We start from the raw sequence: 27,938 nt of genomic DNA, 5'->3' as shown, positions 1-27,938 counted from the left end.
TATCAGACAGACAGACACAGTGACATACACACTAGCAGACAGATCAGACAGACTGATAAACGCAGTGAAATACACCTCCTACCTGTTTACCAGGTGAAAGGAAGGCAGTTACAGGTTCTCGAAAACTGATTGACTGTGTGTCTCACTCTCTACCTGTCTGTCTGTCCTGTTTCTTCTTTTTATCAGTCCTCAAAAGGTCACCTGCCACTAGCTATCACATGCTGGGCAACATTCCCACTCCCATATGTATTCATGTTACAGACTAGCGAGACCAATTCAACTACTCTTCGTTGGACTCTCTCCAGGGCCAACGGTATTCTAAGCAGTCTCACCAGTGTGTTATACAATCTCATCCTTAGATTTATATTCTAAACTTTTGGCTATATACTCAAGCATTCAGTTTGCCTTTTTGATTGGTTTTCCACACTGTGTGGTTGCTCATAGCAATAAGTCTATTACAACACCAAGGCATTTCTCTTGGTGACCCTGTTCCAGTTCCATACCACCCATGTGGTATTTGAATTCTACATTCTTGGGACTGGTGTGTAACACTTTACATTTATTGACATTCAATTTCCTTTTCCCTATTCCCTATTCCGGTCTCTATGTGCTCTAAATCCTTCTGGATACTCCGGAGGAATCACCTGCTATAGAGATGAAAACAACTACCTGGGCCAGTCCCATCTACCAGCGCCCTCACCTGGTCAAGATATCTTCGAGGAACAATACTTTATTAATGCATTAATATACCAAGCAAACACCTGGGAGTGAAACTCCAACGCCTCCAGTAGGCTTTCCGTGATGCAGTACCAAAAGTATAGTGCGAGTCTTTTAGCAGACGTTTGTGGTTCGGAACCAGTTTTAGCTGGTTTGATTGTGGTTTGCACATATGCTCAAAACTGCTTTTTAATCAAAAACAACTTATGTAAAACAAGGGCCGAGGTCACAGATGCACTCTGAGATGAAAGAACAGTCACTTATAACGAATCTCATTTACAAGAATACAGAGGTTAGTCATAGGCACGTAAACAGTGATGAGAAAGAAGTCAGTGCTGGGTTATATATTTAGCATGTTGATGTCCTCATAGTTTCAGAATATTGATTGAACTGGTAGGCATGTTGTTGTTTTATATGGTGAAGGTCATTTTAACAATGTACAGTTTGGCTAATGCCTGAAATCCCTTCCTTGGTTGTGTGTTCTTGGTTGTAAAGCTTCTCATGTTGCACAGTTGGAAAAACATCTAGGCCTAACTTTTAACTTGAGACAGTAGCTGAACAGCGTGTTACTTATTCAATACTGGCACTGAGCATCAACAGAATACTAGTTTAAATGTAATAGCTCCTCTAACATGAATACATTGTCAAAAAACTATAAATCAGAATTTAGTTCTGGGGATCGTGCTATTGTTGGCAGCATTTTTTTAAGCTACAACCCTAATGGTCATCGTTAGCTGCTTTATTAAGTAATAGTCTTTTTTATACAGCGCCAACGGTCTCATAATGCTCTACAATGCTATAATGTGGTCTGTATCAATATTACTGTCACAGCTTATCATGCTGCTGTATAGTAAAGCATCTTTATAAACATCTCAGACCATTAGCTTTTTTACATGATTATACGCGGTACACAAATTGTAATCAATCAACCTTTTATTACATTTGATCAGCCTGGATTTTTATAAAAGCAGCCCCCACCAGTGTATCGTCAAAGTGTATCAGAAGCCAGTCTGTGCGAGCAGAGTGCTGAGCGTGCGTGTGGCGAGGCTCCGGAGTGTGAAGGTTGGCAGGGTGGGGGCAGTCAGCAGGAAGAGCTGATGCTGGGGGGTCTGCAGTGCGAAGCACTTGCACTCCGCCGCGGCCAGGTAACACTGCAGGGGCTCGTGCGAGAAGCCAGCGGGGAAGTCTTCCATCTGGGTCTCGTGTTTCTCCCCCTGGGGCTCTCCCTGGAAGTACCTGGTGGTGGCCAGCGTGTAGAAGAGGCGCAGCAGCTCCCTCCTCCTCTCTGGAGGCAGTGTGTCCTGAGCAGCAGCGTCCTGAGAGAGCTGGACTGAATAGAGCGCGCGGCTGGAGTCCAGGTTGATCAAGAGCAGCCCCAGGATGCCGCGGGGAGCGGGGCCCAGGAAGCAGCGGCCCTTCAGCCCAATGCAGCTCCGCAGGGGTTCCACGAGAGGGGACCAGAACCTGCCCACCAGCTCGCTCTCAGCGCTCTGCAGCGAGGGCGTGGGGCCGCACAGCACGCACACATCCACCCCAGGGACCAGCTGGAAACACAGCAGCCTATGAGGCACGTTGGGGCTCCCCTGGGGCAGGAAGATGGGGCAGTCCCGGGAGCTGGTGCTGGCCAGCGAGCGCACCAGGAAGGAGAGTAGAACGACCTCCTGGGGAGCCAGCCGCCACCACTTCTCAGTCGCCACCACCACCCTCCCGTCCGCCAGCAGGCAGCCAAACTCACTCTCCGCGGCCCGGGCGAACGCATCCAGACACTCCTGCAGCACACCCGAGTCCGGCGACACCAGGCAGTCAGCGCAGTGCGTCAGGTCCCCTATGGACTCACCACCCGACTCCAGGAAGCAGTCGATCAGCCTGTAGCAGGAGCGCAAGTCTCTCTTCAGGCGCTCCACGTTCTTTACCCTGCTCAGCTCGTCCAGCCCCAGCACCAGCACCATGCAGTTGAAGACGTTGTCCAGCAGGCGGCGCAGGTAGGGCTCTCCAGCGCCTTCCTCCGAGCTCACCGCGATCAGCGCAACGCTTTCCTGGAAGACGCGCCACACCACCGTCCCGCCCCCCTCCGTCGCTGTGCTGCACATCTGCGCGTCCTGGCTGCTACCAAACATGTGAACGCCGTTCAGAGAGCCGATAACAGAGAATGGGAGCTGCTTCGAAGAGCCGCGCCCACGACAGAACAGCGGGACGCCGCTGGTGGCTGTCAGGCACAGCAGCTGCACGGAGCCTGCCTGAAGCATGGTCCGTATGTAAAGGTAGGGCTGATACTACACTTGGGGAGAATTGCCGGAGAATCTGCCTTCTTCTGCTGCCAGGATTAATGTGGGCGCTGTGCTGGAATGCTGACGTAAAAATCTTTGAGCATACGTTTGTAAATCCCACTCTTCGAGAACAATCCTTCAGTGTCCACGTATCTACAACTGTCAGTCAGAAATCTCCACATTAGTTTTTATTATTTCCGAGTTCGCCATCTCTTAAACTATACAGGTATTTTGTATTTTAAGCTTTCAATGTCCAATAAAAGTGTGTGTTTTTGCATTAAAATAAATCCATACTTTATTTATTTATTCATAAATGTATAACCCCTTTTTCGTTCGTCTTTCTTTTCTGTATTGCTGCAGATGCTCACTGACCTGCTTCTCCAGAACGGTATGTTTATTTTTCAGATGCCACCACAATTATGTAATAGAAAAGTCATACTGTTTACAGTACCTCCTCGTAGCAGCGATGAAAAGTTGCCAAAATATCTGTGTGTGGTTTTGTTTGCAGAAATCCTAGTCTGTAGCGATTAGTCTGATATTCTTTGTCTGCAGCCGGCTTTTTCTTCTTTCTAGAAATACTGCCAAACTTCAGTTTCTCCTATTTCTGATTTGTTTGTTTCGCCATAAACATTTGTCCTCTTATAAATTAATTTGTGTTCAGTTTCCACAGCAACAACACACTCCTGTTGTACCAACACTGCCTGTTCCGTATCAAGGACCCAGAATGCAAACGGCTCAACGTCATTCTGTAGGCATTTCCACAAAGATCGTCGGGGGTTGTAGTCTTTAAACCGCACAAAGGAAAGATGCAAGTCAAACGGTACCAACAAATGTATCATTTGTGTTCAAAAAATAGTTTGGTTCACTGTGGTGTTTTTTTTGTTTGTTTGTTTTTGCTCCCTGCGTGGAAACCATTGAAAAAAATGGTGAAAGTTAAGCCAAATGGTTACTAGTTTAGATGTTGCTAGAAAAAAAGTATAAAGTATGGCGCATTATAAAGGTCAAAATTAAGTAGTTAATTTAATTAATTTGTCAATTCATAAGTTAATTCTAACAAACTGGTCAATTCATAAGTTAATTTGTAAATTAATTATATTTATAAATTATTTTTTTTAATTTATAAATTAATTCTTACATTTATAAATTAATGTGTAAGTTAATTTGTTAATTCTTACGTTAAATCGTAAATGAGCTGTTTGCCAATTGAACTTTTAATTTCATTTGGCAATTGAACTTTTTAAAGCCTACAATCGATAGTGCTGCCAAAGGTTGTTCATGCCTTTGTGATCAATCAATCAATCTTTATTTTAGATAGCGCCTTTCATAGTGGACCACCATCACAAAGCGCTTTACAAGATGCAGTAACAACAAGAAAATCCATAATACTTTAAATACAGAGAAATGCATAATACATGATATACAGTAAAAAAAAACAAAAAAACAATGCATAATACATTAAATACAGTGGAAAGTTCATAATACATTAAATAGTAGCATAATGCATTAAATAGTAGAAACAACACAACAGCTAATAACAGATCTCAGGCTTAAAGAGCATGGAAAGCAAGAGAGAACAGGTGGGTCTTGAGGGTTGATTTAAAGCGAGCGACGGTGGGAGCATCACGCACCAAAGCTGGGAGAGAGTTCCAGAGAGTCGGAGCCATGGAGCTAAACGAGCGTTCTCAAAGTGTGGTGCACTTCTGCTTGGGGATAACAAGCAGGCTAGTTGGAGGACCTCAGCTTGCGGGCAGGGACATAGCGGGTCAGCAGGTTGAGGAGGTACTCGGGACCTGTGTCATGAAGGTCATTGTAGGTGAGCAGCAGAGTTTTGAAAGTAATCCTGAACTTTACAGGTAGCCAGTGCAGCTGGGTAAGACGGGGGTGATGTGATCACATTTTTTACATCTGGTAAGGATCCTGGCAGCGGCATTCTGAACTAGCTGCAGTCGGTTTATGGTGCGTGCCGGGAGACCACCATATAGAGAGCTGCAGTATCGAGTCGTCATCTAGCTTGTTTATTTACCCTAGTGTACTAGGACAGTCTATATTGTTGTTTATCCACTTTAAACATTTATAATCCAACTTCTGTTAATTCAAAATGCCATTGCTGAATACCACTGCTAATCAGCGTTGCCATTTTGGCGAATTTATCACAATGGAGATTTTATACATATGAATGCGACATGTCTTTAATTTAGCTACTCTTAATAAAATCTAGTGACATTCTAGCGACTTTCTACTCTAAATAGAAAATACACTTGTAAATAACGTAGTATGGAGTCTGCCCTCCATACTACGATTTGCCTATATTGTCCCAACGCGAGCTCCCCCTGTTGCTCCTATAAGCTAGACTGACGTTTTGGCAGCACCTTTGCTGCCAAACTTCTGGTGCGCTTTTGCCTGCCCGCCTTTCCACACAGCTCCACCATTCAGAGGTGACGATCTTTGTGATTGACATCAGCTACCTCGCGTCGACGCTGGCGGGAGACGGCTGTGGGTAATTTTTCGAGCCGTGCGGTTTAGTGTCCCGCAAAACGGTTGTCTTTTTTAAAAAAAATGGCAAGCCTGGTTAAAGGAGGATGCTTTTAAAAACTGGCTTAAGTGTGTTCCTGGCACTACAAGCAAAGCTTATCGCAAGCTTTGTAAAACCTCTTTAAATGCAAAAAAAGTCACACCTGACTAAACACGCAAATACAGCAAAGCACATTGAATGTGAAAAAGCTTACTAGAGTCGGGACAGACAATGCCTAAGTAATGACAGGGATAAATAATGGTGTGTATGCAAAGCTGAAATCTGAAATTCCCCACCTAGGTCTGGTGCGGTGTGTATGTCACAGTTTAGTACTGGCAGTCTCCCGTGCTTGTGAACAGTCGCTTCCTAAGTTTTTAGATTTTTTTTACAGTTAAGGACACAATTGGTTCTCCCACAGTACTGGAAGGCAAATAACATACAAGGTGGTATTCGCTGCAGTAAACGACGGGGCAGAGCCACAGAAGATATTGCGAGCATGCTCCACCAGGTGGATTTCTGTTGAGCCAGCGGTAAGGAGAATCCTCCAGCAGTGGGTTGAACTGAAAACACCGTTTGCTGTTACACGTCAGAGTGAACGCTGTTGCAAGTCAAAGAGTTTTAAGTTTTCTTTCAATTAAAACTTTTCCTCACCTCTGTTTAATAATATTTGATGCGCAGAGCGTGTCTAGAAGAGCCACTGCGAGCTCTAGTTGTTGTTTTGCATTTTATTCCATATATCTGATCTCCCATATAAAATACCTAATCAGCTTTGATTAAACTTGTGGGACACTAGGACATGCTACCTAAAAAGAGGGCTGTCCTGGGAAAATCGGGACAGTTGGTACAGTAGCATTACTACTGCGACTACTACTACTAATAGTAATACTATTAGAATAATAACTTTTTAAAATATTTTTGAATATTGTATTTTCTATTGTAAGTCACCTTAGATAAAGGTGTCAGCTAAATTAATACATACATACATACATACATACATACATACATACATACTACTACTACTACTACTACTACTACTACTAATAATAATAGTAAACACAGATGTCTTCTCAGTTCATGACAATTAGAAATGTGTTATAATTAAATCTAATTCTGGATCTTACGTCATATATTTTCATATGGTCATATAGATATAGTCATATGTTTTGAGTTCACACCTCGTTACTGCAGACTAGATGAGCGCAGAAACTCTTCCTGAGTTACAGTCTTGATGACATCCTGGATTAGTGTATGATTTTTGCAAAATCCTTTTTGAGCCTGGATAAATACATATGGGTGAGGTAGAGGGGTTCCCCCTGTGTGAGAATCAGCTTTGAAATAAGTGGCCCAAAACGATTTAACCCCTAAAATACCCTAGGTACTTATTCAATTTGTGTTACATTTGCAGGATGCGATTAAGAGGAGACTATGGTCTATCTAGGGATACCTAGATATTTAGTGAGCAAGGTGTCTAAGGGGGGGGGGGGGGGGGGGTTGGGGGGGTAAATGGGGCATCCAAAAACATTCCCCCATGCGTTCTGTATTGGTTTTTATTGGTTTTAATGGGCTACACTTTGGGGTGCTGCTGCTCGTGGGGTTTGCGCTTAACAAACACTCAGTTCTTCATATTCAATGCGGCCTCCAGGCTGCTGGCAAGAAACGCTACAAGTACACCGTACCCCACAGTGTGCTTACTGCAATTGGCACGATGGCATCCTCATCTGGATGCTCTCTTGTAGAACTTTTTAAAGGCGTTTTTTTTTTTTTTTTTTTCCCCATGTCTAAGTTAGGTTAAAACCAAATAGTAAAATCCATTTAGATTTTTTTTTGTTTCAGTTTTAAATATAAATGCCCATCCTATTTCTATGTGGCCTCCAAACTACTGGCAAGAAATGCTACAAGTACACCCTACCCCGCAGCGTGCTTACTAATTGGCACGATGGCATCCTCATCTCGAAGCAGTCAGTCCAATTCTGAAGAGGAGGAGGAGCCCCCTTATGAGGACATCCTCCAGCCTCTCTTTTTAAAGGGAAGTTAAATTAATTAAATTTAATTGTACTTGTATAACATTACACAGGCACCTGTTTGTGTGTGTACAAGGACAGTTTATTGTGTGTACTTTGTTATAGTATCAGTTAGAGTTGGCAACACTGCTGCTAATATAAAAATATATACATTCATTTAATAGATCTGAAGAATTACAATTCAAAGTGTTGAAAGCTAGCAGTCACACATGCAGGTGAAGCACTACATTTTCAATTCCAGTACTTTTGGTTTGTTGTTACAAAAATCATGTCCTGAATCCCAAGTTGGATTTTAAAGCGATATTCGGTGACTGAGAAAACCAGTTTTCTAACTAATCAACAGTTCTGTCTTCCGTCATGAATCCGCAGTTTTCAGTTCGAGAAAATATATAAAACTTAAAAAAAGGGAGTATACCCTGCCCCTTGGTTAACCCAACTGTCAACTACCACAATATATACTTCTGTTCATCTGAGCAAAGAATAGCAGGGTTCCTTTCATTTCCTTACCATTGCAACTAAAACATTTTTTTAAATGGTTTAAAAAAGCCATTATGAGGGGGCCTCTATTAGAGTGCTGTTACTGATTTATGAAGCACTACAACATTAATGTGTATATGGGGAAATACACATGGAATAAAATCACCTCACACAGCTGTATAAGCAATCCTCTGTTTGACATGCATGTCTTTGACAACGGTTAAACAGTTAGGAACAATTCTAACCATTTAACACTTGGGAAACATTTTAATGTTTAAACTGCAAACTATTCAAAGAAAGACAATCGCCTCAGCACAGATTACAGTTAGAGCAGAATAGATTTATTCTAAATCATTCCTTCCCCCCCCCCCCCCCCCCCCAAAAAAAAAAAAAATACCAAACAAATCCAGTGTAAAAACAGATGGAGTAATGCCACAGCTTCTTCTGTCGGCTACAGGTCAATAATAGGATTTGTAGGGGCGTGCCATGGGTTTCCCCCAGCAGCAGCACACTGTGCCCCGCAGTCAACAGAAGCAATGCTGGCTTCTCATCCAACACTTTGGCCTATAGTCATATCATGGAGTGCAGTGGCAGAGTAGACAGGGCGTATTCAATTAAATCATGTTCTCTCACACCATGTATCACTCATGGCATTCTTCATCCCTACCTTGAAACTCAACATGGGTTCTTATCACTATTTACTAAAGACCATTACAAGTTCATACAAGTCAGTTCCAGACAAGGGCTTTTTCAAATAAAACAATTCACACAAATTCTATAAAATGCAAATCAGTAGTAGTCAGCAATCATGAAAAAAACACATTTTAATTTCAGATTTCACACATATATATATATATAACACATTTAAATGATTCGGGACTTAAGGGCTGTTTAAAAAAAAAAAAGTGTTTATAAACATTAGATTAAACAGCGCTTTGAAAAGCAAAAATGAACTGCACACTGATTTCATAAAAAACATCCGGAACAAAAAAAAATAAAAAAATCTTTAAAGCTTGTTGAATAGGTACAACTATCCCAGAACTGATATAGAAGAAAAAAAAGCTTGTACATATAAAGTCATTTCTATCAAACATGATTTACAAAATACATACATACATACATATATATATATATATATATATATATATATATATATATATATATATATATATATATATAAATAAACTTCACTCATTCATGTGCTGTAGTATAGCATTCATGCGCTGTCCAGTGCACTGTGCTAGATTTGAAAATCGAGAGGATCAGGAGTGGGGTGGGGGGGATTATCTATAATATGAAAGATAATACCTAATGCAGAGACTGGCTATGGCTATGCAATTAGAGTGACTGTCTTGAAAGATTTGAACTACTGGTTTAAGTTTCATGTTATTTATTTTTTACCTTTCGTGTGCTAGTTTAGAATGTTTGCTATTATGCCGAGCGGTTCCGGGTTGTGTGGATCCAGTCTGAATAATTCTAACAGCCAAGGACTGAACAGTCAAATCATGTGACAAAATGGCCTTTCCGCTTGGCTGGTTCCACGACTCATCCTCTCTATATCCATGTGGAGTAGGTGGGGCCAGCAGAGCTGAAATACTGTCACATGGTTTGAATGGAATAAGGAAGTCAAGCTTAAAGCAAGTTTAAAAGACAGGTAAAGAGAAAAATAAAAACTCAGTATTGAAGAAGCCCAGAATCACTCTGAATGAAAGACAAAGGAAAGGTGGAATCAATATAAAAGGGCATTTGAGGCTACTTGCTCTTTATATAACCCCCCACACACCAGCACCTGACTCTTTGCAGGTGTTACTCGTTATGATGGATTGAATTAAGTATTTTTCTTTTACAGATGGACGTTGCTGTGCGAGTTCTGAATTCTTGGTGAAGTTGCTGTTGTCACGTCTCACTGCTACAAGCTGGCTTGAAACATGATTAAACAATATTCTCTGGATCACGCGTATTATAAATCTATGTCTCAGTCTTGGATGAACATATTATTCCTTGACCTTTAACCCCTTGCTTTAATACTCAAGTTACGATCACAACACCCAGGGAATGAGTCAGGAGATCCTAGGTTTCAGTCCCAGCTCAGCCTGGGTAAATCCTACTGACCAGAAACTATAGACTGTCCTGCAGGGGAATGACCCTTTGGCTGAACAGTGCTGGGAAATACCAATGGGACTAGAACACTTGCTCCTTTTCTTCATTTGCTCCTGCTCTACGTTTATTTTTCAGGGGCTCAAAAAATGCTGTAATTCTAAATTCAGCTTTTCGAGAAACTTTTTTTTTTCAGATGACTCTTTGCTACTTATATAGTCAGATTGTCTGCAAAGTGAAACAGACCAGCAGGGATTGGACTCAATGTGGCACTGGACACGAGTGCTGCAGGAACTGGTTAATATATTATTCAGATCGAGCTCTCCACAGAAAATCAGGTGCTGACAATCAGGTGAGGGTCACTGGTGTTGATCGGGCTCATTTATGATTGCTGCTTTTCTTAGACTCTGTGGAGAACAGCAGTCCACACAAATCCAAGCAGCTGTTTCTTCACTTGTTTCACTTGGAAAGGTAAATTAGCCTGATTAACAACAATGACCCTCACCTGTGGAGAGCTTGCTTTGAATAATCAGTTCATGCAGCTCCACTGAATACAATGAGGGAGATTACGATACGAGGTTTAACTGAGTTTTCAGATCCTTGACGAGGCTTAACAGAACATCTATGTTACAGATATGCCAATTAACAATGGAAAAGATTGTCCTGGATAGTACTGTGTATGTATATATATATATATATATATATATATATATATATATACATACATATACATATACACACACACACACACAATATAAGATATATATATATATATATATATATATATATATATATATATATATATATATATATATATATTTTTAGAAGGCACAGATTTATTTTTAAGCAGAATGTGGCAGGCCACCAGGAATAACCTAAGGGCCACATGCACATCCCTCATTAACTCACTTACGAGACGGGTCGGTTTGAAGAAGTTGAATTCTTGGATTTTATTAATAAATTTGCTGGTTTATATAATAAGACTACCTGCTTTATATTGTCCTATCTCAGCGCAGTCGTTCTGACCTGATTGGCCCACTTTTTCATTCAATCTAAAAGATAAATTACTTAACCTTTGCTTCCTTGCATTGCCTAATTATTCATCCCTGTAGAGTGGGCTTATATGTTTGGACGGTTATTACTCACAAGGGAGTTCCACAACTTCTGAAACCAAAAATTCTAAAAAGATGACCCTGAAACCATTTGAGGCATACAAACCAGGCTAGGACCTGACACTTAAGTATTTAACACTGACCATGATAATAAACACTGTTCAGCAGAAATGTATTCTTCCAAGTTTGTCAACAAAACACAACACAGCTTCATACTGTACCATGAAGTAGGACGAACAGAGTGTTGTTATTTAAGAAAAAAACATGTATTAATGAACCAGAACTAACAGTCAGCTTATTCTTAAAAATGACAAGTAATAAGCAAACAAGTAGCAGCAAACTGCACTTGGAGCTGTGCAGATACTCTGTTCTGAGTAATTCCCTTTACCATGTTTTTTGTCAACAGGTATTGCATTTTTACTGCCGCACCATGGCCAAAAGCTGAACCAAAACTAGCAAATGCAACCGATTCATCACATACCTTTCCTTAGACCTAGATTAAGAGTTACCGCAGTTTAAAGTTTAAAAAGAGGTTACATCTTGTCCAGGACTAGGATCCCACAACTAAATGCAGAGAGGATGCATTTCTAAGGAAACAAGCAAAGTGAAATCAAAATGATTTTATATTAAAACAAGCTCAAAGAAAGGCAAGACAAATAATCAGATACAATAGGATTGGTATTAGTTTCTACATTAAAAGCACACTGTTAGATTGCTATTGACTGCTACTCAATAATTAGGTAGAGAGGGGCAGTGGAGTAATTAGCACGTTTATTCCATTCAATTAATACCTAACAACTTAAAACATTTTAAAAGGGAATACCTCCAAGTATCTGTACAGCCCTAATCTGCACATCTTTTCCATACATATATAAACATATATTAGCTCAAAGAGCCATATATATAGGCTGATTGGTCTCATAACAGGTTAATACTGTAGAACTGTTTTTTTTTGGTTTTTTTTCCCCCCCACAGTACAAGAAAGTTATTTTCTGAGCCCTCTTGTATATACTCTTGTATACACACACACACACACACACACACACACACACACACACACACACACAATTTATGGACCAAAATATCGTCACAAAAAATTAGCTTTCAGTGTTTTCTGACTTCCTAAAACTCAAACAAATCTAACTAAACAATGTAAATAAATATGACGTTCACAAACTCAACGGACTCCTCCGAGAATTCTATGCCGCAGTGAGAAAGTCAGATGGACAGTTGTATGCCAAAAGAACCTTAACTATGCACTATGGACATCAAAAACATGACTGATTTTTTGACTGATTCATAAAACAAATATGGACTGCAGACCTCGGCTCATAGTGGGAAACTATGGCCCCCGAGGGAAGAAATATAGTTTCCGCTGTTGGTAACTATAGTTCTTTCCACTATATGACTCCTCTGCAGTCCATATACATAACACACACACATATACACACTGCATGTACAGTGACTATTATAATAACTGCTACACATATCAAATCTAATCAATGACTGTTACAGTAAGTTAGAATTAAATTAAAAACATTGAGTCCATGTTTCTGAATTTGATTTAAAAACACCCTTTTTTTCATACCGTCATCTCTCACAAGAAGTTAAACAGTTCTACTGTACATTATACCCTATCTATTAGATTTTATTTTATTCTATTTAAAAAAACACAAATCACATCCATGGAAACGAGGCAATATCTCCCGATTAATCTTCAGATACAACCAATAATTTATGATAAAAACAATTCTATAATTCTATTAATTTGTTCACATTCAGCCAAATAAATAAGTCAATGTGGAAGCCATGACTAGCCCACTAACCCACAAAGCATCCTCCTTAACAGATCAATTCTGGAACACAAAGTAACGCTCCTGGAATTGGAGAGGCCCCATTCTGAGCTGGCAAAGCTCTGCTCCGCACTGTGGGGAACCTGAAAGGGCAATGCTAGTGGTACTCAAACAGACAGGATTCGTGACACAGGCTGAGAAAAACAGGTATTAGATACAGTTTAGGGATATTGTTGAGCAGTCACTTGATGGCTAGTGTTCACACTTAAGACAGAGAGGGTTGAGTGGATAGAAAGGGACAACCTAGCCATATTGTTGATGCCGAATCATTTGGGTCCTTCAAGAGCAATCAGCTACTCAGAACCAGACAATCTTAGATGGGCTGAATGGCCTCCCTCATTCGTAAGGCCTCCCTCATTCGTAAGTATGTTTTATTGAGTGAATGGAATATGCTGGCTCTCTGATCCCCTATACTACAGCCTGTCATATACTGAATTGGCAGCCTTTCAGGTCCCATCTTTACCACTAGTGCTTTGAATTCTGTACTCATACCTGCACCGAGTTCCCTGGCTCTTGAATCCTATTACTAAGTTCACTGAATTAAAGTAGCTGGTTTTAGGTGCAGAGCTTTAGGTTTGCTGGATTATAATCAGCTGTAAATTGCTGGTTTTAAAAGATCCCAACATATCTGATTCCTCAGTCTAAAAAAATGTGTTGATCAGGATTATATAAAAATAGGGTAGCAAATCACTTATTCCTGCTAAATAGAAGGCAGAAGCCATTGCATTTAGAAAACTTGATTATGCATCAATATAACATTATAAAACTTTATCAACTCTTTCAGAGGTCGATAACTGGTCAAATTGCAGCATCAATAACCCACCAACAAATGCTGCTACAGGTCTTTTAAAATGAGGGTTGCTAATGTTTGAGAGACCCCACGGTTTACTATAAGTCCCGACAGATACACCTGACCTCACCCGAGCTAACCTGAGCATAGACAATCCAGGATCAGCTCAAATACACTAAGCAACAGTCTTACACTAAGCAAGCTCTCCTGTGTTCATCTCACTAGGTTAATGACTAGGGGAGCAACGATTCAATAGTATTGATGAATAGCTATTCTTTCTTTACACGCTATATCGTACAGTAATAGGGGTATGTATCATTTGTATTGCGATACAAGACCAAAAGCACAACAAAGCTCATTGTAGTTCATCAAATCATTCTTGTATTAAGTGGGTTCTATAGTTGATATATGAATAGCAAGCTCTCCTGTGTTCATCCCAGCAGGTTAAGGACCTATGAGAGGACAGCGATACCTTTCTCTCGAAAGCACAGTACAGAGAGGGTCTGGTGTGAAGCAGTGTCTTGAAGAGCTGTGGAGTTACATCAGGTAGCAGCAGCGCTGCTTTTCTGGAGGGGGCTCCTCTTCAGGAGCTCTCAGTTTGAGCAGGGGGGGGTCTGTGCTGGAGTGGGTGTAGTAGACTGTGCTGGGCTCAGTGCTTGCCCGGGGGGGCTCCAGGGGAGGCAAGTCCTGACTGTTGTCCCCGGTGGCAGAGGGGTGTTTGTACAGCTTGGCGGCGGCGCGTTGCCGTTTCAGGTCTGCCAAGGTGTGATGGGATTTCTCCCGGCTCAGGTTCCCCTCCGCTGGCTCCTCCGTGGCCAGCTGGTAGGAGGCGCTGTGGTCCAGCCGGCTCCCTCGCGGCTCCATGGGCAAGGCAGATGTAGATCCGTTCCCCACGCTCGGCCCTCTGTTCCCTCCATCGCTCTCCCTCTGTGCTTGCTCATCTTGAGGGTCTGGACCAGAGCTCTGCAGGAAAAACAGCGTCTCAGTATTGCGAACCCAGGCTGAAAATTGAACAAACTAACAAGCAGGCAAACGAAGACACACAAATTTATTATAATGCTAAAACGTCTTAAGGACTTTTGTCTTTATGGACGGGTGTCTGCAGCTGTAAAACGCGCAAAATCAATACACCACACAAAATTCCACCAAAACCCACAGCATAATACTGCTTTCTATTGCCATATTTTAATAAGGGAAGGACACAGATTCTGTAAAAGAGTCCCTGTCCTTAAAGTATTAATGAAACAAATCCACCACAGCCATGCTTTTTGACAGATACTGAGTGTGCACTTTCTTCACCCAGGAATTAGAATACGCATTCCTATTTCCCTAACAATTTGAGATGACAGAATTTCTAACAAGAGTTTAAAATGATACTGTATGAAGTGTATTACTGTATCATTGCCTTCTTGCCTGTCTACAGTTGCAGTCTTGAGCCACAGTTTTACTGAGGAGTGCAGCTTGCGTTCTCTGTCTGCCTGCCTCCCTATCTTCCTCCCTGTCTGCCTGCCTGCTTTCATGCTTCCCTCCCTCCCTCCCTCCCGGCCTCCCTGTTGAGAGTTGCAATCTTATTGTGTCTGTTTGCCTCCCCATCTCCCTGTCTGTCTCAGTGCATGGCTGTGAGTGGCAATCATGCTGCTTCAGCTCTGTATCCATCTGACTGCCTCCCCGGATGCCTGCCTGTCAGTCTGTCGGAATGGTTAAGAGGTAGTCTTACTGAAGAGTGCTGCTTGCCTGCCTCCCTACTTCCCTGCATGCTTGCCTCCCTGTCTCCCTGCAGTGTGGAGTAGCGGTTAGTGCTCTGGACTCTTGACCGGAGGGTCGTGGGTTCAATCCCCGGTGGGGACACTGCTGCTGTACCCTTGAGCAAGGTACTTTACCTAGATTGCTCCAGTAAAAACCCAACTGTATAAATGGGTAATTGTATGTAAAATTAATGTGTAAAGAAAATAAAGTAATTGTATGTAAAAATAATGTGATATCTTGTAACAATTGTAAGTCGCCCTGGATAAGGGCGTCTGCTAAGAAATAAATAAAAATAATAATAATAATAATAATAATAATAATAATAATAATAATAATAATAACACCGTGTAACAAATTTTTTTGGTTCCTGGGTAGTAAGTGTTATTTCCTATTTGCTTATGCCTCAAAAGTATAGAAAATGGCTATTATTCCCCACAAACTTTGCTTTTGTGACCAGGACAGTGATATTTTGAAATTTACCTATTTCCAATGAGAAAACGGGCTAATTTGTGTCTTTTTGTTCACATAAAGTCAGAAAAAAACAACATATGAATCCAAATTAACATGTATTTATACTAAAGTAATACAAAAATGACTACAAAAGATTTAGAAGTGAGTAGTTTTTCGAGATTTACGATTATACTGTAAATCACTTTCAAAAAGACACAAATTCGCCCGTTTTCTCACTGGAAATAGGTAAATTTCAAAATATCACTGTCCTGGTCACAAAAGCAAAGTTTGTGGGGAATAATAGCCATTTTCTATACTTTTGAGGCATAAGCAATTAGGAAATAACACTTACTACCCAGGAACAAAAATTGTGTTACATAGTGTAATGGTTGACGATTAGTCTTACTGAGGAGTGCTGCTGGAGCTCTGCGTCCGTCTGTCTGTCCTCATCATCGTCCTGCGGTTCCGGCTGTCGGCCACGCTCCTGCCACACGATGGCTTCCTTCTCATGCTCACGGCGGTACAGATTTGAACGTTCGTTCACACTGACGCGGCGAACCACCTTCCTGAACGGGACACCAGAACACACCACACCCACATTAAAGGACTCGCATTTGAACCAAGTACACTGTCCACCACTCCTGAAAGTTTGTGACATGAATTTGTATAGTAATTGTGCGTGGTCATTTTTCTATGCTTTTCCCATGGTTATACTATGCATTTACCATAGGTTTTAATATGCTTTACTGTACCTCTGTTTTATAATGATTACCTATGCTTTACCAGCTTTCACTATTTACTGGAGGAAACTTCTGGCTGTTAGTGAATTAACAAGATGGAGGATGAGCACTCTCACCCTGGCTCTTGCTTCTATCATAGCTTGTGAGGCTAACTAACTCATCCTTGTTGGATTGATCTGAACAATTTTATACAGCTCCATAATGGTGGGTGCAATGAAACAGTCAGTCACAAATCTCTCAGTCTGCACTCCCTCACCCCCAGCACTCAGCCTGCACTCACATGCTCTCCAGCTCAGCCCTCTCACTCACCCTCTGCTCCCCGCACTGGAGGCCCTCCTCTGCAGGGCACTCTTGTGTCTGTCTTGGGACTTCATGATGGCATCATGCTTATGCTTCAGATCCAGCAGCCTGGCTCGCACCTCCTCATCCGAGCAAACATCTGAAAACACACAGTGCTGTATTACCAGGTGATAATGGAACTCCTGCATCAATGTTTGAACAGGGGAGTTCCATTACTCCATTGCAGTGCTGTTACTTGTATTATGATGGGCTGCACACATCTATCCAACTATAGAAATACTACAACTGCCATGCATATCTGACGATGGTTAAAGGCTTATGAAAAATTATAAATATTTAACACAATGAACAAGTGTTCATTTATTTCTTCATTCTAGGTGGCTCACGCTCACATTGTAATGTTATCAAAAAGCCTCCCCCCCACCTGCCAATATTTTTATAAGCAGTGAGGAACAGATTATTCAAATCAAGCTCTCCACTGGCGAGGGTCATTGGTGTTAATTGGGCTAATTTGTCATTGCAAGTGAAACAAATGAAGTAACAGCTGTGGGGGTTTGTGTGGATTGCTGTTCTCCACAGAGTCTAAGAAAAGCAGCAATCCACACAAACTCACGCAGCTGTCTCTTCACTTGTTTCACTTGGAATGGTAAATTAGCCCAATGACAAATGCCCCTCAGCTGACTGTCTTTGGAGAACTCAGTTCCAATATTCGGTTCATGCAGCACTACTTTCAAGTCTTGCAAATAAGCATCTGCTAAGTTACTGCCACTGAAACAGGGTTCTTTAGGGCTGGTGGTTATTTCATTTTGCTAGATTAGCAAGTAGGACAGAGACTGGCCAGGCTATGGAAGGGAAAGCAGAGGATGTAGTTTACCTAGTGGGGTCTCTTCCAAGACAGATTTTGCATTCAAGTTGGCTCCGTTAGCAACCAGCAGCTCCACAATCTGGATCTGAAATGGAAGACAATTATAAGGTCATCTATTGTACAAAACAGTAAAACTTTGTATGTGTTCATTGCACTAGAGGATGTTGCACAGTTGGAAATTAAGTGGAGACAGACTTGGGACAGAGGGAAGGAGACCACTTCTTTACACAGAGAGTGGTGAAGGTGTGGAATTGGTTACCTAGCCATGTTCTTGATACAGCATCATTGGTATCTTTTAAAGTGACAGCTCTTGTACAGTGAGACAGCCTACACACAAGATATTAACTTATAATATAGGTTTTAATGAACCAGAAATCTTTTAGAATCAGGATTTGGAAAACTCCTCTACAGATCTATCTAAAATGAAAATGCAAAGCAGAATGCAAGCCTGTTACAAAGCACAGCACATTGTTCTTAGGTGTATATGCTTATCAACATAGCCTTGTGAAATTAATTAAAACAGCCTCGTCTACAGATGAACTGATGATCCAAATCTGTCTACATGTGCTCCTACCAGCTAGATCTGTAGTGTGTAGAAGCTGAGGTAACTGTATACTTTAGAGTGGAATTAAGGATTACAGGTCCTCGCAGGAATTTAGATCCACGCTAAAAGCAGACGTGTTTAACCTTCTAACACAGTGACAGCTCTCATCATTGAGACCACCCTCTATGCCTACCCCTTTCAGTATGGAAGATATCCTTCTAGCAAGACCAATATCTCTTCATCAGAACATAGGAAAGTTTACAAATGAGAGGAGGCTATTTGGACCATCAGTGCTCATCCGGTTCCTAGTAGATGATTGATCTCAGTACGTTGATTTTTAAAGGATCCCGGTAATTCACCATCAACAACACAGCATACAAGGCCACAGTGTCATTTTGGTAAAGTGGTGACCAGAACTGAATAATATTTTCTAAGTGCAGTCTCACCAGTGCGTTATACAAACCTCACATCTAACCTCCTTTAGTTTATGCTCTACATTTCTGGCTATATACCCAAGCATTCACTTTGCCTTTTCGATTGCTTCCCCGCACTGGTTGCTGACGGCAATGAGTCTATTACAACACCAAGGCCTTTCTCTTGGTTGGCCAGTTCTATGTCTATACCACCCATTTGTTATTTGGATGCTACATTTTTGTGTGTAAATTAAAAGAGCTCCCGAATGTTGTGGTGTGCAGTACTGACCTGTCCCCAGCAGGAGGCAGCGTGGAGCGGGCTCCAGCCGTCACTGTCTCGCACCTCCACTCTCGCCTTGTGCTCCAGCAGCAGCTCAGCTGTACTCTGGTAACCGTTAGCCGCGGCAATGTGCAGCTGAGGAGACAAGGACAACACAGGCGTCAGCTCAAACACTGCCCTTACAAAGCAGTAACACCCAAAACCACTTGAACACTCAATAGTGCTACATTCCCAAATACAACAAGAAACTTAATACATTCAAGTACAAGTCTTTCTCAATGTCTTCAATTTGTTTTACATTCACATACTTATAACACTGGGTGATGTGGAGGCCATTCAACCCATTAATTCTCGTCTGGTTTCTAATAGCCGATTGATCTCCGTCAACTTAGTCAAGTCGGGTCTAAAAGGATCCCAATGATTCAGTATTAACAACATGGCTAGGTAACCCATTCCATACCCTCACTACTGTCTGTGTGAAGAAGTGTCTCCTACCCTCTGTTCTAAATTAATTTCCACTTCATTTCCAACTGTGTCCTCTGGTCCTGGTTATTGTGCTGCACTTAAACTACTGGTTTAGTCAAGCCTTCCCTAATTCTACTCTGCTCTAAATAAATTCAGTTCCTTTAAATCTTCATTCCGATAAACCCTGGGATTAGAAGTATAAAAATTAGCAACAAAGAAATACAAATTCAGTGAATGCAGAAAACGAAGGACTATAGGAAGTGTCAGGCACAATCCTGTGTTCTTGTTGGCTCTGCTCGGGGCTGGATCATCACCAGCTGTGCAGGGAGAGTGTGCTGTATGGTTCAGGGGAAGGTCAGCTGAAACATGACAAGGGCCCTCTAAACAATCTGCTCCCTCTATTATTAATGACATGGCCCCTCAGACTCTCTGCTTCAGGACAAGGAAGAGAGAACCAACACAAACACTTTCATTCAGCACCCAGACCCAGGGGTTAAAATCAGCTGCTTTACACACACACACACACACACACACCCTACACTACACTGCAGCATCACACCCCACAATACACCACATAATCATACCCTGCACTTCACTACACCCCACCCTCATACCCTACACTATGCCACACCCTCATATCCTACACCACACCATCACACACTACACCACTCACTCTACCCCTTCATACCCTACACTACATCCTCATACCCCACAATACACTATACTCCAGATCTGGGACAAAACTTTGGTAGGATCTTCAATCTCTGAACTAATCTTCTCTGTGAGCCCCAGCATATGTGAAAACAAACTGCACTGCACAGGATATTACTATGGGCATGGATATTGAGTGCTAAGTGCCTTTATTAGCAACATTTCTAACTGAATCACGTCACAAAAGCCTTGCTGCCATAAGCCCAAGGGACCCTGTACATGACATAATGGGTCATGGACTTCAACTACAGTGAAAAAACAGGACAGCTTTTTTGATGCTTGATCACTTTTCTCAGAAATCACAGCCACTGAAGTTTTAGCCATATTCAGACAGTTTTCAGGCTGGTTGTGTATTGCACAAGGGTGTGTTGGAAATCCACAGTTCAGAACAAGATTAAACAGTACAACTAGCTTGTGCAGAGCAGCCCGAGCACCTGCTTCACAGGGAGAATGCTGCACCATGTTTTCAGAATACCCTGCTCAATAGTAAATCACATGCTTACAACATCTTCTTGTCAAGCACCACGTCTTGACAATTCAGAGCAAACCGACCAATTAAACAGCAATTATACAGACATACTGCACTGGGAGGATTAACCGGATCAGTTACAGAGAAACCACAAAGAGAGAAGCTACAGCATTAGCGTATGTAACACAAGACTGCTCCAGCAGCAGGAACTTACAAGGGAGTGCTGTATTAAAAGGTAGAATAAAAGGGTTTTGAAAATAAAATAATACTCTCATCCACCGATCATTCGTGGTATTTGTTTTCCAATTCTTGTTGTGTTTGTTTTCATGACATCCTTGATCAACAGCTCAACATGGTTCATAGGAAAATGTTCTCCACTAAAGGTCATTACAAGATGCTGCTGGTTAGTTCACCACAAGGGCTCTCTGCATCATCAAGATGAGATTACAAGTAAGAGAGTGAGCCTAGTTTGATTATTCGTCTCACCTTCAACCTCCATGTCAGCTTCCCTGTTATAAAAAATGTAATAATAATAATAATGATAATAATAATAATAATAATAATAATAATAATAATAATAATAATAATAATAATAATAATAATACAAAATTGCACCTCGTTAGCAGCAGCAATAGAAATTGTCAGTAGGGACGCTTGCACAGGTGTAAACTGCACTTGTGGGGAACGAATTAGCATTTGTTTTATGGTCTTTAGAAGAGAACATGTGGCTATGAACCTTCCTGAACAATCAAGTATTTGAATAGTTTTAAGGACGTAATTAAAAAGACAGAAACAAAACAAGAATTTGGATACCAAATACCCTGAACGACACCTGGGCGAGATAATGATTTAAAATGTTGTATGTATTCTGCCTGGATGAAATGTTCAAATTACAGGGAAGGGAATCACCTCTCAAACACACAGATCAGCAGGTACTCCTGCAGAATAAAAACATAAAGAGAGTTTGTGAGAAGTGGAGCAGCGATCTCACCAGTGACGTTCCGTTCTCATCCTGCGCGTTGAGGTCACACCCAGCCTGGATCAGAGCCCTGATGTCAGCTACCATCTGCCTTTCCTTGGAGGACCGGCACTCGTCTATCCTCTCCTGTGTGATACCTGAGCAGAGAGCGGAGAATGGGAGGGAGGGAGAGTCAATACAACAGCTAAGAAATTACAGGGCTGCCAGCACTCTGTCATGGACGGCTGCTGGATCATTGCAGAGTATGCTAGAAGGCAGAGTGGTCTAGAGCGAGGGTCTGGGAGGGGGGGCAGAGTGCTAGCTGTGATAGAGTGATAGCTGAGGGATGGGGAGGGGAGGGGGGCAGAGTGGTCAGAGCTGAGAGATGGGAAGCGGGGCAATGTGGTTAGCATTGAGGGAAGGGGAGGGGGGCAGTGTGGTTAGAGTGGAAGAGAGCACACTGACCCTGGTTAGCCATGGCTGTTTCAATGTAGTCTAGGGTGACCTCATCTTCACACAGGTCGTAAGGCATGTTCCCATCTGCGTTCACTGCCAGCATGTTCGCACCACTGTCGGGGAAAGAAAAGTGAGACACACACACACAGTCAGAGCCCTGACCTAAATCCAATCTAAAATTTGTGGCATGACTTGAAGATTGCTGTCCATCAACGCTCCCCAAGGAACTTGACAGAGCTTGAGCAGTTTTGTAAAGAAGAATGGTCAAATATTGCCAAATCTAGATGTGCAAAGTTGGTAGAGACCTATCCCAACTTCACAGCTGTAATTGCTGCCAAAGGCTTTCTATAGGCACTGTGTGTGTATATATATATATATATATATATATATATATATATATATATATATATATATATATATATATATATTACACACATACACACACACACACAAATCACACATAGGTTAGAAATGGGCTAGAAAGAAACATATGATATTGCAATGCAGGCATATTCATTTTAAAACATGAAATATGGTACTACATAGGTTAAAGAAAGTTCTTAGATTTTGCCTTGCCTTCCAGGATATCTTACACTTCTCATACTTCCCGGTCATTTCACCCAGATAACATGTTTTAAAAGGAAAATACATGTTTTACTAGAAAAAAAAACTGCAAATGTGAGACCTACATAGCCAATGGAGGTGAAAAACAGGTAAGATTTAAGAAATTATTTTGTTAGCTACAATCACTTTATACCCCACTTCCAGACCTGTCAACTAACTCTCCCATATTCACTGGGAGTATCTCATATTTTGGAACTTTCTCCCGGGACAGATTTTCTCCAGTATTTTGCTCAAAACTCTACTGTCTGTACCTAGCAGGGTTTAGGATCCAGCGAAGCCCTGCGACAGGCATGCATTTAGTGCACGAGGCAAGTTTACATACTTAATCACACACCTGCACCTGCACCCCCCCACTCTACAGGGGAAACAGTAAAAAAGGTTTCACAGATTGCATGCACCCCCCACCACGCCGATTTTGTATTTTCAAAAGTTGACAGGTATGCACTTCTTAGCCATGCCCCTGAGGTCTGACACAGACAAGATGCACCTCTCTGTACTGTCCACACAGTGGCAGTGCAGAGCCCGGGTCCACATACTGTTTGATGAGCATCTCCACCAGGCCCATGTGTCCACAGGTGGCGGCGGCATGCAACGGTGTCCACAGCTCACTGTCACACGCGTTCACATTGGCCCCCGCTTCCAGTAGCGCTCGCACAACCTCCTCGAAATCATCGATACAGCACTGCGGGGCCAGAGAGCACAGCACAGTCACAACGAGGGAGAGAGAGAGAGACTCACACACAATACACAGCACTGCGGGGCCAGAGAGCACAGCACAGTCACAACGAGGGAGAGAGAGAGAGACTCACACACAATACACAGCACTGCACGGAGAGAACAGCACAGTCACAACAAGAGAGACAGAGAGACTCACACACAATACACAGCATTGCACGGAGAGAACAGCACAGTCACAACGAGGGAGAGAGAGAGACTCGCACACAATACACAGCATTGCACGGAGAGAACAGCACAGTCACAACGAGGGAGACAGAGAGACTAAATCCACAATATACAGACACTAAAGCAGAGCACACACAGGGTCCTACCTGATGCAGCGCAGTGAGTCCATCCTCATTGTACAGGTCCGGACTGACCCCATTCTTCAAGAATTCACGCACTGCAATCACACAACAGGGCCACCAGTCAGGGCATTGCATTCTTTATTTATTATAGTTTATATTTACAAAATAAAGGATCTATGATGAAAACAATTCTAGTGAGTGAGGGAGTAAGGGACACAAAGACTGGACCTCTTTGTGAGGGACAAACAGACTGGACCTCTCAGTGAGGGAGGGACACACAGACTGGACCTCTCAGTGAGGGACACACAGACTGGGCCTCTCAGTGAGGGAGGGACACAGAGACTGGGATTCTCAGTGAGGGACACACAGACTGGGCCTCTCAGTGAGGGAGGGACACACAGACTGGGATTCTCAGTAAGGGACACACAGATGGCCTCTCAGTGAGGGACACACAGATGGCCTCTCAGTGAGGGAGTGAGGGAGACTCAGACTGGGCCTCTCAGAAAGGGAGTGAGGGAGGGACAACACCAACTTACAGCAAAATGACTAACCAGAAGTAATTTTCCTGCTATGGTTATGAAAAATATTTCTCTTTCAACATCATTCAAGACAACTTGTGGTTTTGCATTGCAGCATCATCAAGCTGCACAAACTTCACCTGGCAAGGATTGCATGTGTGTGTCTGTGTGCTGTTTTTTCAGAAGGCCGAAACTCAGACTTTGCATAGTACGTCACCTCTGAAAACGTGTTCTGTTAAAATATGGAAAGCGGACCATTCTGCTGCACCACACCCCTGAAACAACCTCACAAGATTTACACTGTGCACATTTCTGGAGAACAGTGCAGGCTCTGAGACATACACAGTAAAGCCACCGCCTGCCTGGGGCACTCAGTAACATCCACCCCCCCACTGCCACGACTAGAAATTTATGTTGATTATGTATATATCAACGTCATGTACCAAGTAGCATAATAGTAGTTTTAACTGTCTGAAGGAACTCTAAAAAGTGTATTCAAGAGTAAGTAGCGGGGTTCCTAAAAATATAGTGTTACACATCCCTAGGTTGCTACAACTGTTGAACTTTATAGGTCTGCCTAATGTTAAATATACTGCCGGTGACCTGACCCTTAATCTTTTTACTCAGGCACTGTGAGACAGCCCAGCCCTACACTATTGGAAAGAAAAGAATCACAGCTTTAAAACAAGGTCCTACTTGTGCATTTCCAGTATTGGACCATGTTAGGAGATAGCCATCAATGCGAGTGTTTTGCAATGTTACTGCTGCACTGTAAAACAGACCTACCTCGGTGCAGTAAACAAACATTTTCACATAAAATCTTCACACAATAAGTGAAATGGTGACATCGAAGGCACAAGGACCTATTTTCCAATAAATATATATATTTGTTTTTCGTGTTTGTGGATCAGATGCACGAGACGAGAGCGGTTGGAGTTTGGTTGCCACCTTGCCATTCAAGCCACAGTGAATAGCTCCGTATTTACCAGGGTCCCTAGGAACGAATAATTTGAATGGTTTTTTTTTCACTTTTTTCAATTGTTTTTTATATATATTAGCCATAATTCCTTCAGTCATTATCCAGTTTGTTCCAAAATAAATGTCCATGTTCCCTGCATGTTGAAGTTTCATTGTACACTGTCAGATTTGAGCTGGCCATGCTAAAATACAAAATAGCTCAGACCTTAAACAACATACCTGTTATTTTTTCTTTTTATTGTTAACATCCTGACATCCTTTTACACCTATAACTTTAAAGTCTGTTTCAAAGCCCTTTACAAAATGGCCTCTCTAGTGTACTGACAGTTTAAGTATTGCCCACATTGTCAGACAGGTAACAAAGCAATAACGATCCATGATGTGGTAAGGAACAGAAAAGCCAGAGCATTTATGGGGTTTTTATGCAGTGATTTAGAGCAGTGGCTCTCAATCCTGGTCCTCGGGGGACCCCTGTGTCTTCTTTTTGTTTGTGTTTTTGTTCCAACTGTGCTCTCAACTACTTAACTAAACCCTTACCTGAACTAAAATTAGCTTAAATTAGGCCTTTTAATTGAATTGTGTTCTGCTCTTAAACAGTTGGAGATTTCAGCTCAACTATAAAATGTTATAAGTAACTTGAAATCTGCAACTTTATAGGAGCTGAGAACAATTAAAAAGGCCTAATTAAGCTACTTGTTAGTTCAATTAAGGGTTTAGCTAAGTAATTGAGAGCTCAGTTGGAATGAAAACCAGAAGACACAGGGGTCCTCGAGGACAAGGATTGAGAACCACTGTCAGAGCAAAAGTCTCAACCCCAGTCCACTAGAGCAGCCATTTTGAAAATAACTTTGAAACAGACTTTAAAAGTTTTAAGTGTAATTATAGCATTTTGTACCCTACATGTTCTACCTTTAAATATATTCTGTCCCCACAGTCTTGCTTAGTTCAACTTTAAGAAATACTAAAATAAACTAAATACGTTTACGAACAAGAAGAGGCCATTCTGCCCATCAGTGCTCATACCAGTAGCTGATTGATCTAAAAATAAAAATCTTAAAAAGGTCAGATCTTAAAAGGATCCCAGTGATTCAGCATCAACAGCACAGCTAGGTAACCCATTAGATACCTTCACCACTCTTTGTGGAAAGAACAGTCTTCTACCCTCTGTTACAGTTTTAGTAAATTTTCTGCAAAATCCTTTTTTTTTCTCTCTTTACAGACTTTTATAAAATCTCCCAAAACTTCAGCTTATGTGCACAGAACTACATGTGATCCTTCTTGTCTCGGTTCTTGAGTAACAAGATAGTTGCTGTGGGATCACTGTTTAAAATGTGCATTTTAGAGTGTTGGAGTGTAATTCTGTATGCTGCTTGTGTAGAAGTCACTGGAAGATGTACATTTGTACCTGACAGCACAGAACAAAGCCAGGTTTCAAGACCTTTGATAAAAAAGTAGGTGCAGCTGAAACGTGAAGGAGTAAAAAGGTTGCTGGCGTGTAAACAATGAAATGACAGACACTCAACTTAAGAGAGCCGGAACAACATGCACGTTAATTCAACGCTTACTTCAACAGACCTTTATCCATAACCACATCGTAAACCTTCAATAGTGCTAAATTTAGAAAAACGTAATAAAGTTCAATGACAGGCGTTGCAACTAGAAGTCTTTGTTTTAAGAGGAGATCTACAAAACATAATTTTCATGGAAATCCCTTTCAAGAAACTAGTATATTCATATTATATGCTGCCTGGGATAGCTTCTAATGGCTTGCAAAATGTATTGCCAAATATTAAAATAATACTAATAATACTAATAATACTAATAATACTAATAATAATAATAAACTACTACAATGTAAATTAGAATATTACTTCCTGAGAGTGAGAAAGGCAGGTTGTCTGACTAGTTCTACACCTTCAGCTTTTACAGTGAGCTGCTCTATCCCCAGGCTATTTCATGTAAGATAGCCAACCCTCATTAAAAAAGAATCAATCATTTGACAAGCAAATCATTTGTAATAAAAACTGGGCTAAGCCGCCTAGCAAGCCTTACTCTGGAAGAAAAACACAAATCGCTGTAGCAGCAGCTTTGAGCTGGGTTTTGTTTTCCAGCTTACTGAATACATATTCAAAACATACGCACAGCACAGCACAGCAGATCCACAAAGTTCCAACTCAAGAGCAAGCAGCTTCAAATTACATGATATTTGTTGCCATTCTGATTGCTTCTTACTGCAGTTACTTAAACCTTGTCTTTAATTTTGTTTTTCATAAGTCTGTGTTAAGGTGCTTTAACTAGTTAGTTCAGGAGCTGCTCTTCAGCCATAGACATATGTAATGCAGGCTTGATCAGCCGAAGTATCTGAGTGTTAGATGTGCTGTACCATGTAGTGCATAGCTCGTGTGTTGCCAGAAAAAGACTTGATCCAAAGTGGCAGATCACTAGATGGCGCTGGCTCGCTCTTCTATAGACACTTTGGCTGATCTAGCCTCTGTCACATATCTCTACGGCAGGCAACGAGAACTGAAGAGCAGCTCCTGAACTCATCTA

At 41.6% G+C, this 27,938-nt stretch overlaps 2 protein-coding genes across 2 annotated transcripts in view; both read right to left on the bottom strand.

Moving 5' to 3' along the window:
• Positions 1-1,632: 1,632 nt before the first annotated feature.
• Positions 1,633-3,886, bottom strand: fuz (fuzzy planar cell polarity protein). Its single transcript, XM_059023025.1, has one exon. The coding sequence runs from the start codon at positions 2,961-2,963 to the stop codon at positions 1,716-1,718; it is 1,248 nt and encodes a 415-aa protein (XP_058879008.1). The 5' UTR covers positions 2,964-3,886; the 3' UTR covers positions 1,633-1,715.
• Positions 3,887-12,237: 8,351 nt separating this feature from the next.
• ppp1r16a (protein phosphatase 1, regulatory subunit 16A) overlaps positions 12,238-27,938 on the bottom strand; it is a 32,435-nt gene continuing 16,734 nt past the window's right edge. The window contains exons 3-11 of the mRNA XM_033998307.3: positions 23,917-23,987; positions 23,404-23,549; positions 22,253-22,356; positions 21,821-21,945; positions 19,194-19,319; positions 17,957-18,032; positions 17,092-17,221; positions 16,449-16,608; positions 12,238-14,809 (exon numbers count right to left, since the gene is read on the bottom strand). Coding sequence (XP_033854198.1) covers positions 14,384-14,809; positions 16,449-16,608; positions 17,092-17,221; positions 17,957-18,032; positions 19,194-19,319; positions 21,821-21,945; positions 22,253-22,356; positions 23,404-23,549; positions 23,917-23,987 — 1,364 coding nt within the window. The 3' untranslated portion in view covers positions 12,238-14,383. The remainder of the gene's footprint in view (positions 14,810-16,448; positions 16,609-17,091; positions 17,222-17,956; positions 18,033-19,193; positions 19,320-21,820; positions 21,946-22,252; positions 22,357-23,403; positions 23,550-23,916; positions 23,988-27,938) is intronic.

Source organism: Acipenser ruthenus, chromosome 4 (genome assembly GCF_902713425.1).
Source record: "Acipenser ruthenus chromosome 4, fAciRut3.2 maternal haplotype, whole genome shotgun sequence".
NCBI classification, from domain to species: Eukaryota; Metazoa; Chordata; class Actinopteri; order Acipenseriformes; family Acipenseridae; genus Acipenser; species Acipenser ruthenus.
The sequence above is the reverse complement of the archived record's forward strand: the minus strand, read 5'-3'. Positions and strand labels throughout refer to the sequence as shown.

Bases quoted from the DNA above. Each gene is read 5' to 3' on its own strand.
- fuz (XM_059023025.1), bottom strand. From the start codon at position 2,963: ATGCTTCAGGCAGGCTCCGTGCAGCTGCTGTGCCTGACAGCCACCAGC.